Raw genomic sequence first — 19,639 nt, 5'->3', positions numbered from 1 at the left:
CCACTGCATGGGAGAACATATTTGCCAATGTTATCTCTGATAAGGGTTTAATCTCCAAAATTTACAGGGAACTCATACAACTTAACAAAAGGAAGATAAACAACCCAATCAAAAAATGGGCAAGGGACCTAAATACATACTTTTCGAAACATGCTCAAAGTCATTAGTTATCCAAGAGATGCAAATGAAAACGACAATGCGGTACCATCTCACACCTGTCAGAATGGCTATCATCAACAAATCAACAAATGACAAGTGCTGGCAAGGATGAGGAGAAAAAGGAACCCTTGTGCACTGCTGGTGGGAATGCAGACTGGTGCAGCCACTGTGGAAGACAGTATGGAGTTTCCACAACTAAAAATGGCACTTTCATGTGACCCAGTGATCCCACTTCTAGGAATATATCCCAAGAAGCTAGTGTTCTTAAGTCTACTTTACAGGGAGATCTAGCATTGGATGTACCATTTACATCTTACACTGATCTCCCAAATGTAGACTCATTAAGTTTTCAAGTACTTAAAATTAAGTTGTGAACTGCATGTCAAATTTAGCTCTTTTTTTTCTTTGAGATCTCTGAAATAAAACAGTAATGAGAATTGAATAGGTATAATTTCCTGAGAAAAACCTAAGCCAAGGAACTGAAATGGAATAAAGTAAAACAGCAAAAGAATCTAAACTTTATTGAAAGATAGCATATGGGATTTGTAGTAAATGACTCATATTGTCAACATATTTAGTAGAGTCTGTTGGTGGATATTTAAAGTGCAATAATATGCAGGGTCTTTTTTTGTCAGGTAAGATGGGGAACTCTGATTTTACTTTGTAACACAAACCTCTCTGTCCCTCCCCTCAATATTCAATAATGCCTAAATATTTTCCGTTGGCAGAGATGAGAGCATTATAAGAATGAAAGGAGAGTATTTGGGGGAATATGGGTTTTCTTTGGTAGTCTTTTATTTATTTATTTATTTATTTATTTATTTATTTATTTATTTATTTATTGGATATCTTGAGATTGAACTTGAAGGTATATGCATATGTACATGGAGACATTTATTTTTTAAGAACAATTTAATCTTAAAAGAAGTAGAAAGAGCTACTTAGTGAGTAGAAGTTTTTTCTAAAAATAAGTGTGTTCTTAAATCTAAATTATGCTTTAACTGGTTTTGCTCAGTGGATAGAGCATTGGCCTGGGACTGAAGGGTCCCAGATTCGACCCTGGTTAAGGGCACATACCTAGGTTACAGGCTTGGCCAAGGTTGGGGTTCATGTGGTAAGCAACAAATGATGAGTCTCTCTCACTATGTTTCACTCTCTGTTTTTCCCCCTCCCTTGAGCTCTCTCTAAAAATCTATGGAAAAAATATCCTCAGGTGAGGATTAACAACAACAAAAAAAATCTAAATTATGTCATATTTTCAGAAGGTTATTTTTTATATTTGATCTACTTTTTAAAATACTATTGAAGCTGTATGGTTGCATTACATTTTATATTTGTGTTAAAGAATCTTCAACTTAACTAACTTTTCATTTTTATTTAAAGTAAGTCACATAAATTGCCCCAAGATGAGCTATTACTATAATTTCTTCTGTGGTATCCTAAATTTCAGGTGTGCTAGAAATAATTTTTATGGGCATTTTGTTATTTCTGAATAAGATTATACACATTATTTTACTTTCCTTAGAAAAACACAATGAAACAAATGCTAGCTTTTAGGATTTGGGGGAATCAAAAATCAAGTTGCCTTTTCTGGATTAGATACTAATATTTTTTAAAATAATGCTTACTTACCCATGGAAATTAACTTAATCCTATGCCATTGCTTTATATAGTCATTTAAAACAGTTTTAATGAGCTTTGAGAGATAGGGTAACTAAGCACTTGCATTTTTTTCCTGGAATTTTTCCTCCCTTAGCATATTTTCTACTTCCTTAAAAGTAATTTCATTGACCTCCGAGAAAACTTACTAAGCTTTTTCTTTGGAGCTATTTTTTTTAAGAATTGAAAATAAAGAAATGTTCATTTTACTTTTATAAATTGTCTCTTTCTTGAACATTTACCCTCCTCATTTTCAATTCTAAGCAGGTGTTTTCAAGTTGTTTTCACATTTGCCACCTCATTCATTTGTGATCCCCTTGCAATTTCCAGGTGCTGGGTTTCATTGGTTGCATATGCTACACAAAAATGAAATCATGTATAATCAAGTGCTTAATGCAGTACTTTAAGTGGAACACAATTATATGTGATTTTGAAAATAATCTGAGGAAAGGTCAATTCATTATTTTAAATCAGAAATAGTTACAGTGGTGATACATAGTTTTCTAAAATTTCATTAAAATAATATTCTTTTCTGCCTGTTGATTTCACTTTTTTAAAAAAACAGCATGGATGGAACTGGAGAGCATTATGCTAAGTGAAATAAGCCAGTCAGTGAAAGACAAATACCACATGATCTCACTCATTTGTGGAATATAAAGAACATTATAAACTGATGAACAAAAATAGATAGAGGCAAAGAAGCATCAAACAGACTGTCAAACTACAGGGGGAAGGTAGGGGAGGGTTTGGGGGGTAAGAGATCAATGGAAGGACTTGTATGCATGCATATAGGCACAACCAACAGAAGCAAGACAGTGGGGAGGGGGGGTGAAAACAAGTGTGGCGGGGGGAGGGGAGGCAGGGGAGGAGGTCAATGGGGAAAAAAAAGAGACATATGTACTACTATTTGTAATACCTTAAACAATAAAATAAAAAATTTAAAAAAGCTATAGTCTTAGCAACTATCTGAGTTATATAACAAGATTCAATTACACCAGGTGGTATTGATTAATGTATTTAATGTTGGAATGAAGATGCCAACCATGACAGAATTGTTTAGTTCTATGTTATGGCAAAATGCCACTTCTTTCACAAAGTTGGCCAATAATAAGTATTGCTTACAATGTGATGAGGCCTGTCAAGTAAGTTTATGGTCTGCACAATTCTAAGCTTTCAAGTGTTCCTTTGAGATTGGCAGCATGGGCAGCCTATAGTGTGTTCCCTGTCTGTATAAGAAACAAACAAAATGGAACGGAGGATGGGCTGGCTAGTAAGCAGTCCACATTATAATTGATTAATTATGAATATTTCATATTCTATATCTATATTTTCTCTAGAATGTTCTTTTTTGGAGAGTTCTATATTTCCCATTCAATTTTTATGTTTACTTGCAAGCATCTCTGGCCACACATTTCAAAGAGAGTCTGTTGAAGGGGAAATTAGAGGCTGTGATTCAGAATTCAGTGAGTCTAGTCCCTGCAGAAACTTGGCTGAGGATAGAATCAGTTCTTGGGATGCCAAATTTAGTGGCCCTGGGCCAGAGGCTAATTTTGAATGCATGGCACACATCACTTTGTTTCCTGATTAAGCCATGTCTGTGAATCCCATGCAAGCAAAGGAACAGATTTTAGTCAACACATGTATTAGCTTTAAGCACAACATAGACTTAATTCTGGCTTTACACATGTGACAAAAATTACTTCCTAACATTATAAATTCCTCCTCTGAAAAAAATGAATAAGGAATACTAATTGACATTTTTATGTTAATGATTCCTTATTTGAATTTCAAGAATACCAATTGTGCTTATTTCTTATACTAGTAAAGGCATATTCAAGAAGAAAGAAGTAATCTTACATAAATATAAAAGTTTAACAAATAGTTAAAATTATTTTCCCCTCCACTTCTTGCTTCTCTAATATATATTAGGTAGAAATGTATTCATGAAATTAGATTTATTTTTTAAACTAATTCAGAAGTATTAAAAAAGACAGAAAAAATATGGAGCAAAAAAAACTAAATATCAATGTATAAGATTGGATGAAAAGTTTTATTTATCAATATATTCACCTTCCTTGAGTCATACTGCTATTTTATCATCTAGATACCTCACCAGAATGCTTTCCACATTGGGAAGCGAACCTAAAGCTTTCAGTGTATCAGAGTCTGCAGAAACACGACCCTTTCCATAGAAATACTTGTGGCATTGTTCTAGGTTGAAGTCATTTGTAAATATACGTACATATGTATGTTAAATGTAGAAAAATAAGTTACTAATATAGATTTTTATAAGTGGGAGCTGTTGCTACTGAGTGATAGAAAGGATTAATGTGCTTCCTTAATGGACTGACCTTGAGCTGTGCCAACTTGCTTTGTTTTCAGTCCTGATTAAAAAGACCAGGATGAATCACATTCAGCTGGCTCTAAGAATTATAATGAAATACAATATTCTTGTAAATCTATTGTCTAAGAACTGTATACAACAGCCTTCTATCTATACTAATAACTTTTTTTTAAAAAATCAACCAATGTATGGGAAACCCTTTTATACAGAGAAAAAAAGTCTACTAGTTAAATGATTGATTTTGTGCTCAATGTTTGTTCTCTACAGCATTTTATTTTCTCTCTGTGTTCCTTTTTAGTGTGTTCATGCAACTCTGAGTATTTATTCACCACTGGATACTTAAAAAAGAAAGGAGAGGAAAAGGCAAGAACCAAATTAGAATCCTTTTGAATTGTTGGCTCTTGTTCCAGCCAATCTTCTTCTGAGTCGGAAATGATATTGCTCTTTTTGGAATTAGAGAGAGAGAAAAAGAATTCAGTGTAAATTATATTGTTATTTTACAACAGGCTTGCATTGGCCTAAGGGAAACACAAATTGAAACAGAAGAAATTTTGAAGCACAGGATGAAAATAAATCTTGTTTTCACCCAACACGGGTTTGACTTTGAGTGAATCTGCTGTAGATTGTGGGTACCATGGTTGTATATAATGGAGATGAGATTGGGGAGGCCTGACATCTCTTAATTTATGTAGTCTGCCAGTGTAATGCTAGCCACCTCCTGTTTTTATTATACTAGTTTAATGCCAGCCATTTCCTGTTTTCATTAGACCATTGTAATGCTAGCCTCCTACTGTTCTCATTAGTGCAGGACTGTGTAATGGCAGCCACCTCATGTTTTCATTATAACAGAGCTGTATGGTGCCAGCTGCCACTTGTTTAACTTTACTGAGAAGCATTTGACCATGGACAACATAGTCCTACAAGCTAGTGGCAAACCAAGGTAAAGGTGTCCAGAGTTCTGGTGAAATAGTGGTTACGTGCTTAAGTGACTCATCAGCTATTAAACATGCAAGGAATATAGTTGCTGGTTAATATAACTATTTTGTTATCACTGTTGTTTTGTTGTGTTGTGTTTTAGAATCATTTGTCTGACAAAGACCTTTAACAGGATATTGAAATTATCTGTTGTGGTTATGTGTGGAGATTTTTATATTACTGAGAAGAGTCAATTTGCAATAATGAAGAGCATTCATTGAAGAGCATTCATTGTGTCCAAAATGCATCTAAGCTCTTTATGTATTATCTCATTTATTTCTTATAGTTATCTTAGGAGTTAGTTACTCTCATTCACATTTTACAGATGGAGAAACTGAAGTACGTGGTGGTTACATAATGCAGGGCTGGCAAATTTCCTCTGTAAAGGAATGGACAGTAATTATTTTCTGCTCTGTGGGCCATACAATTTTGTCCTAACTACTCAGCTTTCCTATTGCACTGGAAAACAGCCATAAACAGCATGTAAATGAATGAGTGAGGCTGGCTTCCAACAAATCTTTATTTCTAAAGTAGGCTGGGGGCTGGATTTGGCCTGAAGTCCATAGTTTGCTCACTCCTGATAAAGTCCCAGAGCGAGAGAGCAGTAGTGAGAGGTGTCACTCTAAGCAAATCGCTAGTATTCAGTTGCACAGCCTAGGGTTTTCACCACCATCCAGTACTTCCTCTGTGCAACTTCTTAACTGGAAATACTTCCAATTCCTTTTATTTGGAAACCTTTCATTGTGCTGTGATTAAAGTTTTCAAAAAGAAAAACAACTTTGCCTAATTATGTGCTTTTAAAACTTTTTTTTGTTTTATTATTTATATTTTCATAGTTTTGTCCTTGATGCTTTTATTTATGAAGCATCTAATACTTCTTTTGAATAATAACCTAAATAGAAAATGAATTATGGAACATAAAAGAAGCATTTTCTATGCACAAAAAATAAATTTTCAAATATATTTTAACCTACATTTTTTCTTTATGTGAAAATGTTATGGGATTTTTTTTTTAAATCCAGCACTTTGTCACCCTCAGATTGCTGTATTATTATCTTACTGAATAGGGTAATTGACAGATGTGTACAGTTTGTTGAAATGATTAAAAACTGTTGAGAATTGTAACCTGTCAGTGTTCCCTGGGAAACAAAGTCCTATCCATCTGTTAGGGGACTCTCTAAATAACTGTAATGAGTCACCTTTAAAATGGCAGCTGTCACCCTAAGATTTGAGCCTTGAAGCACAAAAAAAAAAAAAAGGAATGCGTTATATATAATGATGCATGTGCTTCAACAAAAAGGGGAAAATATGTCCCCAGATTTCATGTGTTTGATCACAGAAGGGGTCTGAAAGCAATGCTTTGTTTTATTAGTCTGTGATCCACAGTTTGTACTCCTGTCTGAGGCCAGTAAAGACAGGCAAGCAGGAGTGACGCTGAAGCTGGGTGAGGCATTCTACCTCTGCACATACCTTCTCACTTGCCTTTAAGATTTCTCAAAATGAATACACCCTCACAATGAACTTAGCACAGCTCAGCATCACCTCTGAAAATTACTTTTATTGAACTGCAACAGTGAAGACTTAGGAAGAGGCAGAAGATTGAAGCAGAAAGCCAGTACTAGTTGTGAGAGTAGGAAGCACCTGAGTGCTTCCTGTTCTCTTGGGCTGCTGGGTTCACTGTTGCGAAGTGGGGGTGGGTGGGTGAGAAGTTTCTTACACTTACTCTCTCCTTTCACTTCCTATTTTCTCAGTTTTATCTAAAATAGGGCAGGTGGAGTCATAACATTTGCTGTGAAATAAAATGCAAATTCCACTATGCAAATAGACCATTAGAAAGTAAATTAGCTTGAACAGTAGTGGTATTTCAGCAATTATGCTGCTTTTTAATATAGAAAGATTCAGCATAAATAAAACCCAGCAAGTCTGTGTATGTGCTGGGGAGGTCACTGAGTCTCCACGGGAAGAAGGACCGATAAGGCTGTGGCTGTGGTTCTCTCTTCTCTTGAATGCTTTTCTAAGTGTTCCTGGCCTGCTGGCATCGCCACCATTTACTACAGTGCATAACAACGATATTTTTTAACACATTTAGTGCATATTTAACCAAGTTATAACAAATAAGTTCTCTAATGTGGATTGGCTATAGTAATTATTATTTATATTAATTAGCCTGTCACCGTGCAGACTTTCCACTTTGCTACTGGGGTTCCTGTCACCCTTTTAACACATTACCATTATTATTTTTAAACCAGAGTCATTTCAAGTTCAAATTCATAAAATGTGCATTGGAACCACCCACCCTGTATTACAGATGGGTAAAACAGAATATGTGTCAAGAGAAATAAAACTTTTGAGAAACCATTTGCACTCACCTTCCCCTCACCTCATTTAGAAAGTCAATTTGACATTTTTGGGAATTCCACATATTACTTTGAAAGGATTAAAGTCAGTACTTATGGCAGGAAGAAGCCTGAGAGATCAATAGAGACATCCATTCTTCTGCATACAGGCATGTTTATGGTCATCTAGCTTCTGCTCAAATGTTGTCATTCCTTGATCTACCACGTTCCCAACCATCATCACCTTGTCCATTCTGGCCCCCACAGACTCCTAATGTCATGGTAGACACAGATTCCGCATACACATTAAGGACAGATGACTTGAGGTTGGAGGATGTGTTGATCCTGTGACCTCTAAGGCAATAGTGGACTAGACTCTCAAGATAGTCCCAGAGGCAGACTCTTCGCCTCCCTTTATAGCTGGGGAATGTGTTTCACCTGCCCTCCTTAGGGAATTAGCTTTAAACTGCTTTGGTGGAAGTGAACAGCCATCCCAACCAACACTTTTCCATTCCATGGAGATTCTTCCAATGCATGTGCTATTGGAACTGATTAGAATCTGAGATAATATTTTCAGCTGCAAGAAGCAGAATATACCCCCAAGAAGTTGGAAATAGCTCCTTATGCTAACTAATTTAGAAGTATTTTTAGGACTCCTCCCAAAACTCTGGAAAAAAACATGTCAATCCATTTAGTATCCAATGCCCATTATCTAAACCCAAATGTTATTCACTACTCTTTTTTAAAATATTTTCTAAGGCAGGATTTTTCAACATGGACATTATTGACATTTTGACAGGATAAATCTAGGGGGGCGGGGTGGGAGCTGTACTGTGCATTGCTGGATGTTTGGTTACTACTTGATGACAGTAGCAACACAGCACCCCCACCTCTTGACAACCGAAATTGCCTCTAGGTGCTGACAAATATCCCTGGAGGTCAAAATTGCCCCTGGTTGGAAATCATTAATCAAAAGTCATTATTCCCAATTTTATTGCCTAAATAATCAATAATTGTAAGCTCCTCTACTGATATGCATAGAACATTATGGAAGCATAAGATAGGACACATTATCATCAGCCTTTGGGTTCCTGGGACACTGAATACCATGAAAAAATTTCTAGGAATCAAATTATTCTGCCCAACAGACTTCACATAGCAGATACCAGGACATGTTTGGAGAATCTTGGAATATTAAAGAAACAAAACTCTTTTTCAGAGATGAAAATCATCCATACTCTTGATCTGCACTTTTTTCTTCTGTCTCGCTTTGCCTCCCAATGTTCCGAACACGATTACAGATTTCAAAGGAAAAATTATTTCTGGGAAGCTGGAAACATACACATAAATACTCTGCTGAAGGCTTGAAGCTGAGAATTGCAAGATTCAGCAAAGTTGGCATCGCCTTTAGATAGTTGGATGCAACCCAAGAACAAGGTGCTATTAGGCAGCATCTTATAAAGAATGGCTCACCAGGCAGCAGCAAGCTGTCCTAGTGTGATTTTCCTGAATTCACATTCAGCTTGGCAAGCCTCTCACAGAGCTCCCCCAGCTAGTGAGCCTAATTCAGGTGTTCCCGAGTCTCTTCTTCCTTGGAATAGGCATGTGTGTGACATCTCATCTCAGAATTTGGTACAATTTCCAACTGGACCTATCACACCATTCAACCCTCTCTAATTTCTGACCAGAAAATATTCTGACTTATTTAAATGTTTTTGCACACACTGCCTCTCTTCTTCCCGAATGTATTTCCTGTATATCTCCACTGCCAAAATCCTGTCCCACCTTAAATGCTCAATTCGAATGCTGCCTTCTCTAAGAAGCTGTTACTGATTCCCTCAGCCACCTCTCGTTTCCTCAGCTGAAAGGACTTGCTCTCTCTTTTTTTTCTCCCACTGCAAGTTGTACTTCTCTCACAGTACCAACTACAAACTGTACTTGTGTAAATATATTTATTTCCCAGAATATTTAAAATTCTGTAGAGACAGAGGCTGCATTTTGTTAATATGTATGTGCTCCATTGTATTAAAAAACACAATGCATGCTCCATAAATTACTGTTGAATTGAATTGGATGGAATTGGATGTCACATTCCCAGAGAAGCCACATTTAACCCATTCATTTATTTCCATTCTTCCTCTGTATTATAAACAGAAAGTAAATTTTAGTAGTTATCCAAAATGAAAGTAATGATGAAATATGTATAAGCTGAAATTGAGAAGTGGCCAGGGAAGAGATGCAGATTGAGAAATCATGAGCACATAATCAGAGTTAAGAGGCTTTTCTTATCTTCGATCAACAGCAAATATTTCACATGATAAGATATTAAAATGAATATTTCTTAACATATAGAAATTTATGATAGAGTAAAATTATTCACTTTCAACCTTTCAATGAAGTAGCTAGCACTCTTGCATAAAGATTTTAGCTAAGATCCTGCATCCTTACCTATTTACCCTTTGCATCCCTCTGTTATATCTTATTATGCATTTTGTTAATTTTAATACTCCATGTAGGTTATACCTAAAATATGTTATTAATTTTCCTATAGGTTAATAAAACAATTTGGACATTTTACACCTTATGTAATTTTGGGGTGAGACCTCTAACCTTAATATTGATCCATAAGCCTAAAGACATATGGAAATACATATAAACATGAACACCAATAATAGAAAAATAGATAAGAAAAACTACATAATAGTTGATATTGAGATAAAATTATTAAATAAAGGTAAAATAAGAAAATAGTTACAAATAAGACAGTAGACAAATATTATAGAATGATTAACATTATTAAATGGATATAGATAAAAACCTGATTTTAAAAGAGAAAGGATAAGATTAAAAATTTAAAAATCATTATCTCTAACCTAATTATTATATTGCAAACCTAGTCTTTCAGCTGCAATAGTAGGAGAAAATATCAAAATATGATTTAATTTGCTAAAACTGTAGAAATGAGATATTCAGCCAATCAATAGAACAAGTGAATATCACATCCCACCTATTTGAATTTAGATTTCCAAAATATAAAACTAGCTAATTACTGTTAAAAGAACTTTTGAATTTATTTCTGGATTTCTTCAGAATAAGGTTGGTTTTCTGTAAACTGTAAAAAGAGATATGAACAATGTACTAGTAAGTTAAATTTAGGCAGAATCAGAAAAAAATTCATTAACCAGCCTGAAAATGGCATAACTGACAATTGTGATCTCTCATTTTCATAGGATCATTGAAGAATTGAATGATGCAATATTGTATCCAATGTAGTTGGGGCAGGTTATAAATTTTTTAAAAATATGTTGTTCATTCCTTAGCCATATTACTACTGCTGAAATACCCACTCTCCTTAATTTTATGATACTGGTTTTTGGAATATTTGACTCTCATGCCTGTATATGTAATATTAAATCACATGTAATGGATGTAATATTTTAAAGTTTCTTCAATATTACTAGAGTTTATGTAATTCTTTCTAAGAAGCCAATTAATAACCCTATTAGTTTAATATATGCCAAATGATGATATAAAGGAATTCCATAAAGTCTATATGACTGCTTTCAGGTGAAAATATATCAAGTTGATGGAAAAAAATAATGTTTCATAATATCATTTTAGAATATTTTGGAGAACATAACACCAATGTAGAAAAGTTGAGGGAATCCTAAAGGAAGCATGATTCTTATGTCATTACATTTTCTTGGAAACTGTCATTCCTTTTCTCTGCTTTTTAATTTCTTTACTACTGTTATGAATGATTAACATAGAGGCTAAATTCTATGATGTGACTTAATTTATAGGGGGAGGAATATTACTAGCATAATATAATTTTTCAGACGATAAATTTAAGACACTAGAGAGGCAAAATATTAGATAGAACAAGATTGCAGATTCATAAAATCTGAAACAAACACAGCAACAGGACTTTCAGTTCAAGTGTGGTCTTAAGGCTTCCTAGCTTAATGTCCTTGGATAAGTGCACTTGCCTTTTTGAACTTCAGAATCCTGAACTCTGTACTATCATAATTTTGTGAAAATGCTCTGTAAACTGGAAAGTTCTCTACAAGCAGAATTTATCAGTATTAATTTATATTTGTGTAACTGCCTGGTGCTGAAAACCCTTAGGGAAGTAAGAATGATTTTCATGTAAGCAATGATGAATACCAATATTTTCCACAAAATATGACAATCTGTATAAAGTGAACAGAGAGAGGGTTCCAAATTTAGTTTTTGTTTTTTAACAATCATAAAAAAATATTTTGAAACAATTTGACTGAGTAACATAACTTCAGGCAACTGGATTTTTAAATATAAATCATACTCCAAATTTCATTTATTAAAATGCTACAGGTAATTTAATGTGTATAAAAAGGAGTGGAATAAATATTAGGTCCCTCTTAAAGTGAAGTGTTTTATTTGTAAGACAAAAATAGAATAGTTATCTTGATCTAATGGGTAGTGTTAACTGGTGTGATACAGTTTGCAAATGCTCCCTGAAATCTTCCCCCCTTAATCCATCTTTGGATGTAAGATACTCATTACCATTTAAACTAGTTTGGGGAAAAACAGTAATATTTTATGACTCTAAAATACTAAAAAGGGAACCCTCCTTTAAGAATATTGAGAATTTAATTTCTAATGTACAGTGGCTCGTCCAGTATTACAGTGTCTAAAATGAGCAGAAAATGATATATTTCCTTGGTGAACCATGTGCAACCATCTCAAAAACACATACTGAAGAGGTTTGAGGATCGTCCATTAACTTGCTGATTTATTTCTGTGTGCCATATCGATGAACTTTAAGAATGAGTTCTGTTCATATTTTACAAAGAGTCATTGTCTACAATTATCGATTAATTGTAACTTGTGAACATATCTACTTAAAAAAACATAATTGAAGGGACTTCCATAGATCATTGCCATGAAGTAAGCCTGTAATATATATTTCATTCATCACTTCCTCCTGATTGTAGCATGGCCAGGTAGGTTCTTTGTTTCAGCAATTCAGTGCTCCCGCAACACTGATCAGATGGTTCAATTGAGTCAATGAACAGCTTGTTCTCAGTTCACTCTTGAAAGCAGTGAATGGCATAATAGGCATGTGGTTTTTGTTCTTCTTAAGAATGAATTTATTTTAATTATGCAAAAGTAATGTTGTCATGGCAACATAAGGTCAATTTCTATTTTAGTGTATATCACCTAGGCACAAGCTATAAGTACTCGGAGGGTAAAATGTAATTGGTTTAGTTCTTTGTACCTCAGGGTCTTTGTGAAGCACCTGATACCTAAGTGTTGCTCAATGAAAAAGAAATAGAGAGGTTGACAAACAAATGAGCAAAAGACTGAGTAGGTAAGCCATGTAGTCTATCCCAATAACTGTAAAACTTAAACATCTTCTTAAATATGAAAAAGCAATGCACTTTTCTTGATATAAGTTATACCCTCACAAGAAAATTAAAAAAAAAATATATATATATATATAAATGGGCAGACTATTATGTTGATTTGTAATTTAGGAGATGCCCCTCACTGAGAGTTAGATTGTGGGGTAACTGAGGAAAATGCAAACAACTAAATCCAATTTATAAACAGTAATGTGTATTAGAATTTATGTATTTGTTTCTCTCACCAGGCTGTGACCCAGGCATCAATCCTTTTTTACTGTTTACTCTTGGGGCATAACAGCCCAGGGCAAACACACAACAGAAATTCAGTAAATGTTTGTTGAATGAGTAGAAAGAAACACTTATTATTTTAAGTTGCTAAGATGAACATGTATTTGCTTTAAATTGTCATTTATAAATACGTACTTTCATCAATAATGTAAGATTATGAGAGGGCTTATAAAAATGACTTTTCTAATGTCCTGGAGTAGTAGGATCTTATACCAAACTAGAGGCACAGTGCACGAATTTGTGCACAGGTGGGTTCTGGCTGGCCCTCCCCGATTGCGGTGGGGGTGGGGGGGCTGACTCAGGGGGGTGGGGCTGGCTGGGGGAGGGGCTTTGGGTGGTTGGCCAGCCACCCCTGCCCCCTGTTTGAACTCCCAGTCAAATTCCTGGTCGAGGGAAAATTTGCATATTAGCCTTTTATTAGATAGGATTACCCTAAAACCAGTTCTAAATATTAAAAACCACAAGTTTCTTTATAGTATGAATCCCTGGTAATTATTTGATTAGTCAATTTATCTAAACAATCTGGATGACTGTTAACCATTTCTGAGAGAACCTAGTGACATTATTGGTACATTTTTTTTTAAATCTTATTTTACTGTCAAACAAATAACTAGCATAAGCAGTTGTGCTGCCACAGTTGCTTTCCAAATTAATTATGACCAGGGTCCGTGGGGGCATGCAGTGTGTAACACATCACTTGTGTGTTAATGAATCCAAGGGAATGCAATGCCACTATTAGTAATAGCTTTTTATTCGGAGTCCTCATTTTCCAGATAGGTCACATAAACACAGCCATTAAACAATAGCATTGAGATAAATCCATAAAATGTATGCTGCTTTTGATGTTGTCTTTGTTCACCAATCACTGGGTGCAGCTAAGAACCTTATGGTGTGATGGAGTTGATATATGGGAATAGCCCACCTTCAAAACACTGGGGCCAGGAAAGTCAGGTCTCATTCAATTATGTTTCAAAACAACACATCCTGATAGCCAAAACTCTCATTTGAATTAATGATCTAATAAATGCTGTCTGTTGTCAAAATAATATAATATAATTAGACAATAGTGAGTGGGCATATATTATGCCAGACCTCAGTTTCCCAGTTGACCTCAGCAACTTCTACTCCATTAGGCAACGAACAGTTTTTAACCTGGTTCTAATAAAGCATACTGTTCTCTTAATACATGGCTATATTTTTATGGTGTCATTTTTTAAATCAAGCAGTGCCTAGATCTTTTACAGGGAAGTCATATTTTACAAGATCTCTGCTAATTTAGGGAAACAAAACAAGTCAATTTCCAAACCAAGAATTCAATTAATTTATAGAGCAGTGAGCCAATCTTTGTATACTGCCTGCAATTGGATGTCAGGTTAAGAAATAATATGAAAGCACTGTTTGAAATTGTGAGAAATGTCTCTTTAATGTTTACTTTGGTATAGTATAACTAAGACTGATTCTTACTACTTTTAACTTTGATGAAAAGATCTTTCATCATTAGCATGTTGTGGAAAGATTTTGTTAGTGATTTTCTTAGTTCATCAGTAAACAATTTTTAAAACTTTGACTTTCTATGAAAATTTATATAAACTATTATTCTGTGCTTGACATCAGTTATTTAAGAACCTAAAAGAAAAAGTATCATCAAAGTATTCATTTTGAAAGTGTGAAGTTTTTTTGAGGGTTAGTTAATGGAGATGTGAATTAATTTTTTACATTCTGAATGATGCTGAAACCCCTTGAAACATCTCTGTTTGATTGTGTATCACCTCTTAGAGCAAGTTGCTCCACAAAAGGGTGATTTTGGCATCTCATAGACTTCCTTGGAAGTCAAGCACCAGAGGTCTGTGATAAAGGTAGTTGCCAGCCAAATGAATAAAAGCAAGATTCTCTCAACTCAATTTTAAAAGCTTAGAGTCCTGACTGCTGAATTACCACCAACTTGAAAATAAATAACCACTACTAAATGCAGATAACATGTTAAACAGCTAACACTAGTAAATCACTGGTGACAGAGAACCTAAAGGGAAATCCCTCACACATTGGCACACCAATTCTTAAAGTCTTATAGCATTGTAATGTCTTCAGACACATATACTAAATTGAACAACAGGTTACTCAAAGTTAAGAATGTTTTAAAAATAAACCCTACTCTCTTTTTTTATGTCATTTACATACTGCCTTAGATTTTACTAAGTGGCTATCTGTCTAGTAAGAGAGAGGCAACACTTGGTAAGACTAAATGGAAATCCATCAAATGTCTGCTATCAAGCTAAATCAACCTGTGGTCTCCCAGCATAAAGTAAGATCATATAACAGAGACAACACATTTCAGATACATAAATTGTCCAAAATATAGACCGTCAATTCAGTTTCACATGTACAAGATCCCTTCTTTTCTAATTTAAACATTTACAAATGATAAAAACCAATAGTAGAGCTTTGGAAAGGCTGTTACTAGGAACCAAATACAGTTCTCCAGAGAATAAGGCTGATGGGAGTTGTTCACTCTTCCTTTCAAAGCAATTTTCAAAGGAGGTACAGTCTAAAATCTTGACAGCATTTGAGGGAAATATTTTCAGTTGAATTTGTTGAGGTTTAAAATTACAAAACTTAATTGAGTTCAGTGTTTGTTTTTACTCTTGTTTTTGTTAATCTAGGACTTTATGACATTTATGCTGTTTCTACACTGGCTTGGTGGCCAGAAAAGAAGGCACAGAATTCTCCACCAGTTTGCAAATAATGCATTTTTCTGCTCCAGTGCATAAACAGCCTTTATGTAACTCAGCGCCACGTTTTCTAAGGTATGGGCTGGAAGCTGTTTGTCATGAAGCTGTAAAATGCCAAAAATTTTTAACACTGAAGGAAAATGTCAATCAAGGCATTTTCCCATCTGCTGCTACTTCTGCAAGTGCTAATTTTATTTTTCCCAATTCCTGAAATTTGAGGTTTCCTAGCCTCACATGGAAGTAAGTTTGAAACTTGCTAAATGACACAAGAAAAAAGGTGCAAGCAAATGAAGGAATAGAAGGTGTATTTTTCTCAAAGGACACCAATAAAAAGAGGCAGAAGAACATTGAGAAAAATGGAAAACATTCTGTTAAGACCCAGACCTCTTGAAAAACACTACACAATGCAAATAACCAGGGCTGGTATCACACATGCATTAAAGCATTTTTCATGGTTTTGAAATAAATGGGAACACACATCTTGAACCACATAAGATACTTTTAAAACCAATCAACAGTATGATATCTACAGAGGCAGAAACTGTGTGTTATTGAGAAAACATGAAGAAATTTCAGGTATTGGTACAAATGCAATTCTTGTGATTTAGCATGACTTTAATAGAAGCTTCTACAAGGACTTGCACATAACCATGACTGACAGATGTATTTTTTTGACCTTTCAGATAGCTCCATCGGCTCACTCAAACACATTTTGAACAGATTATGTACTGTAGTACTTGGTAGACTATACATTAAACAAGAGACTTTGCTCTGAGGCACTGCTTCCCACACTCCATGGGGAAAAGGAAGCAGGAAAAAACAAAACTCATAGAGTTCGACAGCTACTGAGGCAACACTTGCCATTTACAATATAAGCCCAAATATTTTTGCAACACAACTATATATTAATTTAATAAAATACACAATATAGCTCTTATACACTCAACAATTTGGCTCATATGCACTGAATCTGCAATAAATCAATAAAAATATGTCATTTGATGTAAACACATTGAATCTTCTTACATTTGCACATAAAAATGATCATGTGATTTGTGTATGTCTAAGACATTTTCCCTTTTCTGAGCTATTTTAGTGTCCACAAATAAGTAAAACACATTAATCATGTTAATTTTCTCTAAATAGTATTACTCAATGGTAACTTTTTCAGAATCTTTCTAGGTCAAATTAAAAATATACTCATCATTATTTATATGTTTGTTGGACACTAAAATGCTAAAGAGAAATTTTAAAACTTCAAATTTTTCTCCTCTTTTAATGAAGTGAATTAGTCTGTGTGTGTGCAGGACAAAATGGACTATATCTTTTTACATTTAACTTTCATACGACATGAGGTGTCTTACAAATGACCAAGTATTTAAAAATTTTTTTTTCAACTAATGATATGGAATGTTCTTTGTGTTTATATGTGTGGCAGGTAACTTTATACAGAAATGCTTACCACAAATATGTATTAATGTTTGGTGTAGCTTGGACTACTGCAAGGTCTTTGCGGGACTTTCAGTAGAAGCCTGCGATGACTGCTAAAAATCCACCACAGATCACACATTATGACCCTGCTTTGTATGGGGTTTATAGGTAAACAGCGAAGTCAGCATAAATCACGGAGGACAGTCTTACAGTGATCGGAAATACTTCACTCCTCACACGGCATACCTTCCTAACAGATTGTCAAAAGGTATCTTGCCTCCTCATCCTCCTTTTTCTTCTCTGTTTTTCTTTCCTCTTTGAGCATCATCAATTCTGTCCTAATATAAGTTTGGTCAGAACAAAACCATTGTTATCTCTGGGGAAAAAAAAAAATAGCAGTGAAAAGGACATACTTGTGGGCACTTCAGATGTTCACGGAAAGCCTTAAAGCAGCATTGGTCTCTCTTCATCCCTATAAACCAGGTTGTCACCTGGAGGGATCATTTTTAAATCAACAGAAGAGATAAGAAAATGCCAATGCTTTTTTTTTTTTTTTTCCCCCTCTCACTTTCTCACAGCCACAGGGTCATTTCCCCGACAGTCCTGCAAAAGCTTATCAATTTCTCTCACGACTTCCTCCGCATCCACCGACTCTCGGCCCAGATCCCTGTTGGGGTGGTCAAGCTGCTCCAGAACGGCCCCCATCTCGCTGGAATCGCGGCTGGCTCTGGAATGTACATCTGCGAAGACCCTTGCCATCTGATCGGAAGCCATGAAGGGAGGGTCTCTTGGTTGCTTACTTGGCGACAGATACTGACTGTCAGTGGGCAAATACTGGCTGCTTGCTTCGGCCAGGGCTCCTGGTTTTGCTTCGCAACCATCCTGGGAGCCTTTCGTTGAGGTGCAAGGCTCCATGCATGCCTTGGTGGGGCTGCTTGATGCTGAGGGGACCTCTTGGAGGAGAGGGCTCAGGGCACGTTTGGCTTTTAAATAAGGTTTAACGTTGGCAATGAGAATAGTGTGCTCTCGCTTGTCTTTTCCAAATGTACAAAAGGTCTTTTTCCCAGTGGGATTCACAGTTTCGTAAGTCTCAGTCTCAACATTAGCTTCAACTGTGGGTACAAAGAGATTTGTGCGGTAATCTGCATTTTCAGCCTGATTGGCTGCAGGGAACTGTGGCATCCAACACCTGTCAGAATGACCAAGCACTCGGCATTCATCTGTGCAATTAATGCACTCTTCTGGTTCTGCAAGACAAAAGAGAAAAAGCAAGTCCAATCATTAGAGTTGCCTTTACATTTCTACCAAGACTCTCTCAGCTCTCAGTGGGCCTGCTTGACCTCTGGTCTCTTAATTAAAAAGGAAAAGAAAACAATAATTAATACATTTCAGGATGGTTGCATAAACCTGCTGTTGGAGACAATGGTTTTATTTAAGTCTAGTCTCTAGATATTAACGAATTCCCATAGCTGGGAAGAAGAAAAAGTGGCCATTGGAGAATCACTCTCAGTAGAATAGAACATCACTGTAAACTACTTTCCTTGGGATATCAGCTAGTCTTTGTTCTGTATAACCCATCCTGGAAACAATGAGCTTCACAAAGGATTACTCGGATTAATTTTTCAAATCAAATAACAGGGCAAAAGCTGGATTGCAGACTTCTGTAACAAGTCCTAAGCTTATTTTTAATGTTTTATCCCTATTTTCCTTGTAATTGTTATTTTGGTGACAGTCATAAAATAAAAGGTTTCCTTTAAAAGCCTATTTTTCCTGCTGAGAGTAGCAAATGGAAATTTCTATCAGAATGTGTTATGAATAAGCTTGTCAAAAAGTGCACATTTCTATTTTATTAGATATGGGTATGGATCATGTAATCAGTTTTCTTCACTTTAGGTTTTTGTTTTTGGTGTAAGTAGGTGAAAATGGATTTAGTCAACAGATATAGTTCAGAGTGAATGACGAATCATGATTTCCTATTTTAAATGAAAGTGCTTTCTGTGAGAATTTTTGCTTACCTCTTATGCCAATAGAAATATAGATAATCTAAATAAGCTTTTTTAACGATCCTATTTCAAAGATGCTGAATAAGAAAACATGAAAGAAAATGTCTTCATTACGACAACAGCTGCATACTTCCATGACCACAATATTTTAAACTATAACTTTGAACTTTGTCTTCCTAGTTGTCCTTTTCATCTAAAATAGCTATTCCCCTTAATGTTTAATGATCCTTTAAATCAGAAACTTTTTTTAAGGAGAGGATATTTACAATTTACCTCTGTGTGATGGAAATAGAATTCCCTACATATTTAAGAACCCTTGGGATTG

General features: G+C 35.2%; 1 protein-coding gene across 1 annotated transcript in view; it reads right to left on the bottom strand.

Moving 5' to 3' along the window:
* Positions 1 to 17,622: 17,622 nt before the first annotated feature.
* The window catches only part of PCDH17 (protocadherin 17), a 98,741-nt gene continuing 96,724 nt past the window's right edge, over positions 17,623 to 19,639 (bottom strand). Inside the window, exon 4 of the mRNA XM_008145530.3 lies at positions 17,623 to 18,558. Coding sequence (XP_008143752.3) covers positions 17,876 to 18,558 — 683 coding nt within the window. The 3' untranslated portion in view covers positions 17,623 to 17,875. The remainder of the gene's footprint in view (positions 18,559 to 19,639) is intronic.

This window comes from Eptesicus fuscus, chromosome 8 (assembly GCF_027574615.1).
Source record: "Eptesicus fuscus isolate TK198812 chromosome 8, DD_ASM_mEF_20220401, whole genome shotgun sequence".
Taxonomy (NCBI): Eukaryota; Metazoa; Chordata; class Mammalia; order Chiroptera; family Vespertilionidae; genus Eptesicus; species Eptesicus fuscus.
The sequence above is the reverse complement of the archived record's forward strand: the minus strand, read 5'-3'. Positions and strand labels throughout refer to the sequence as shown.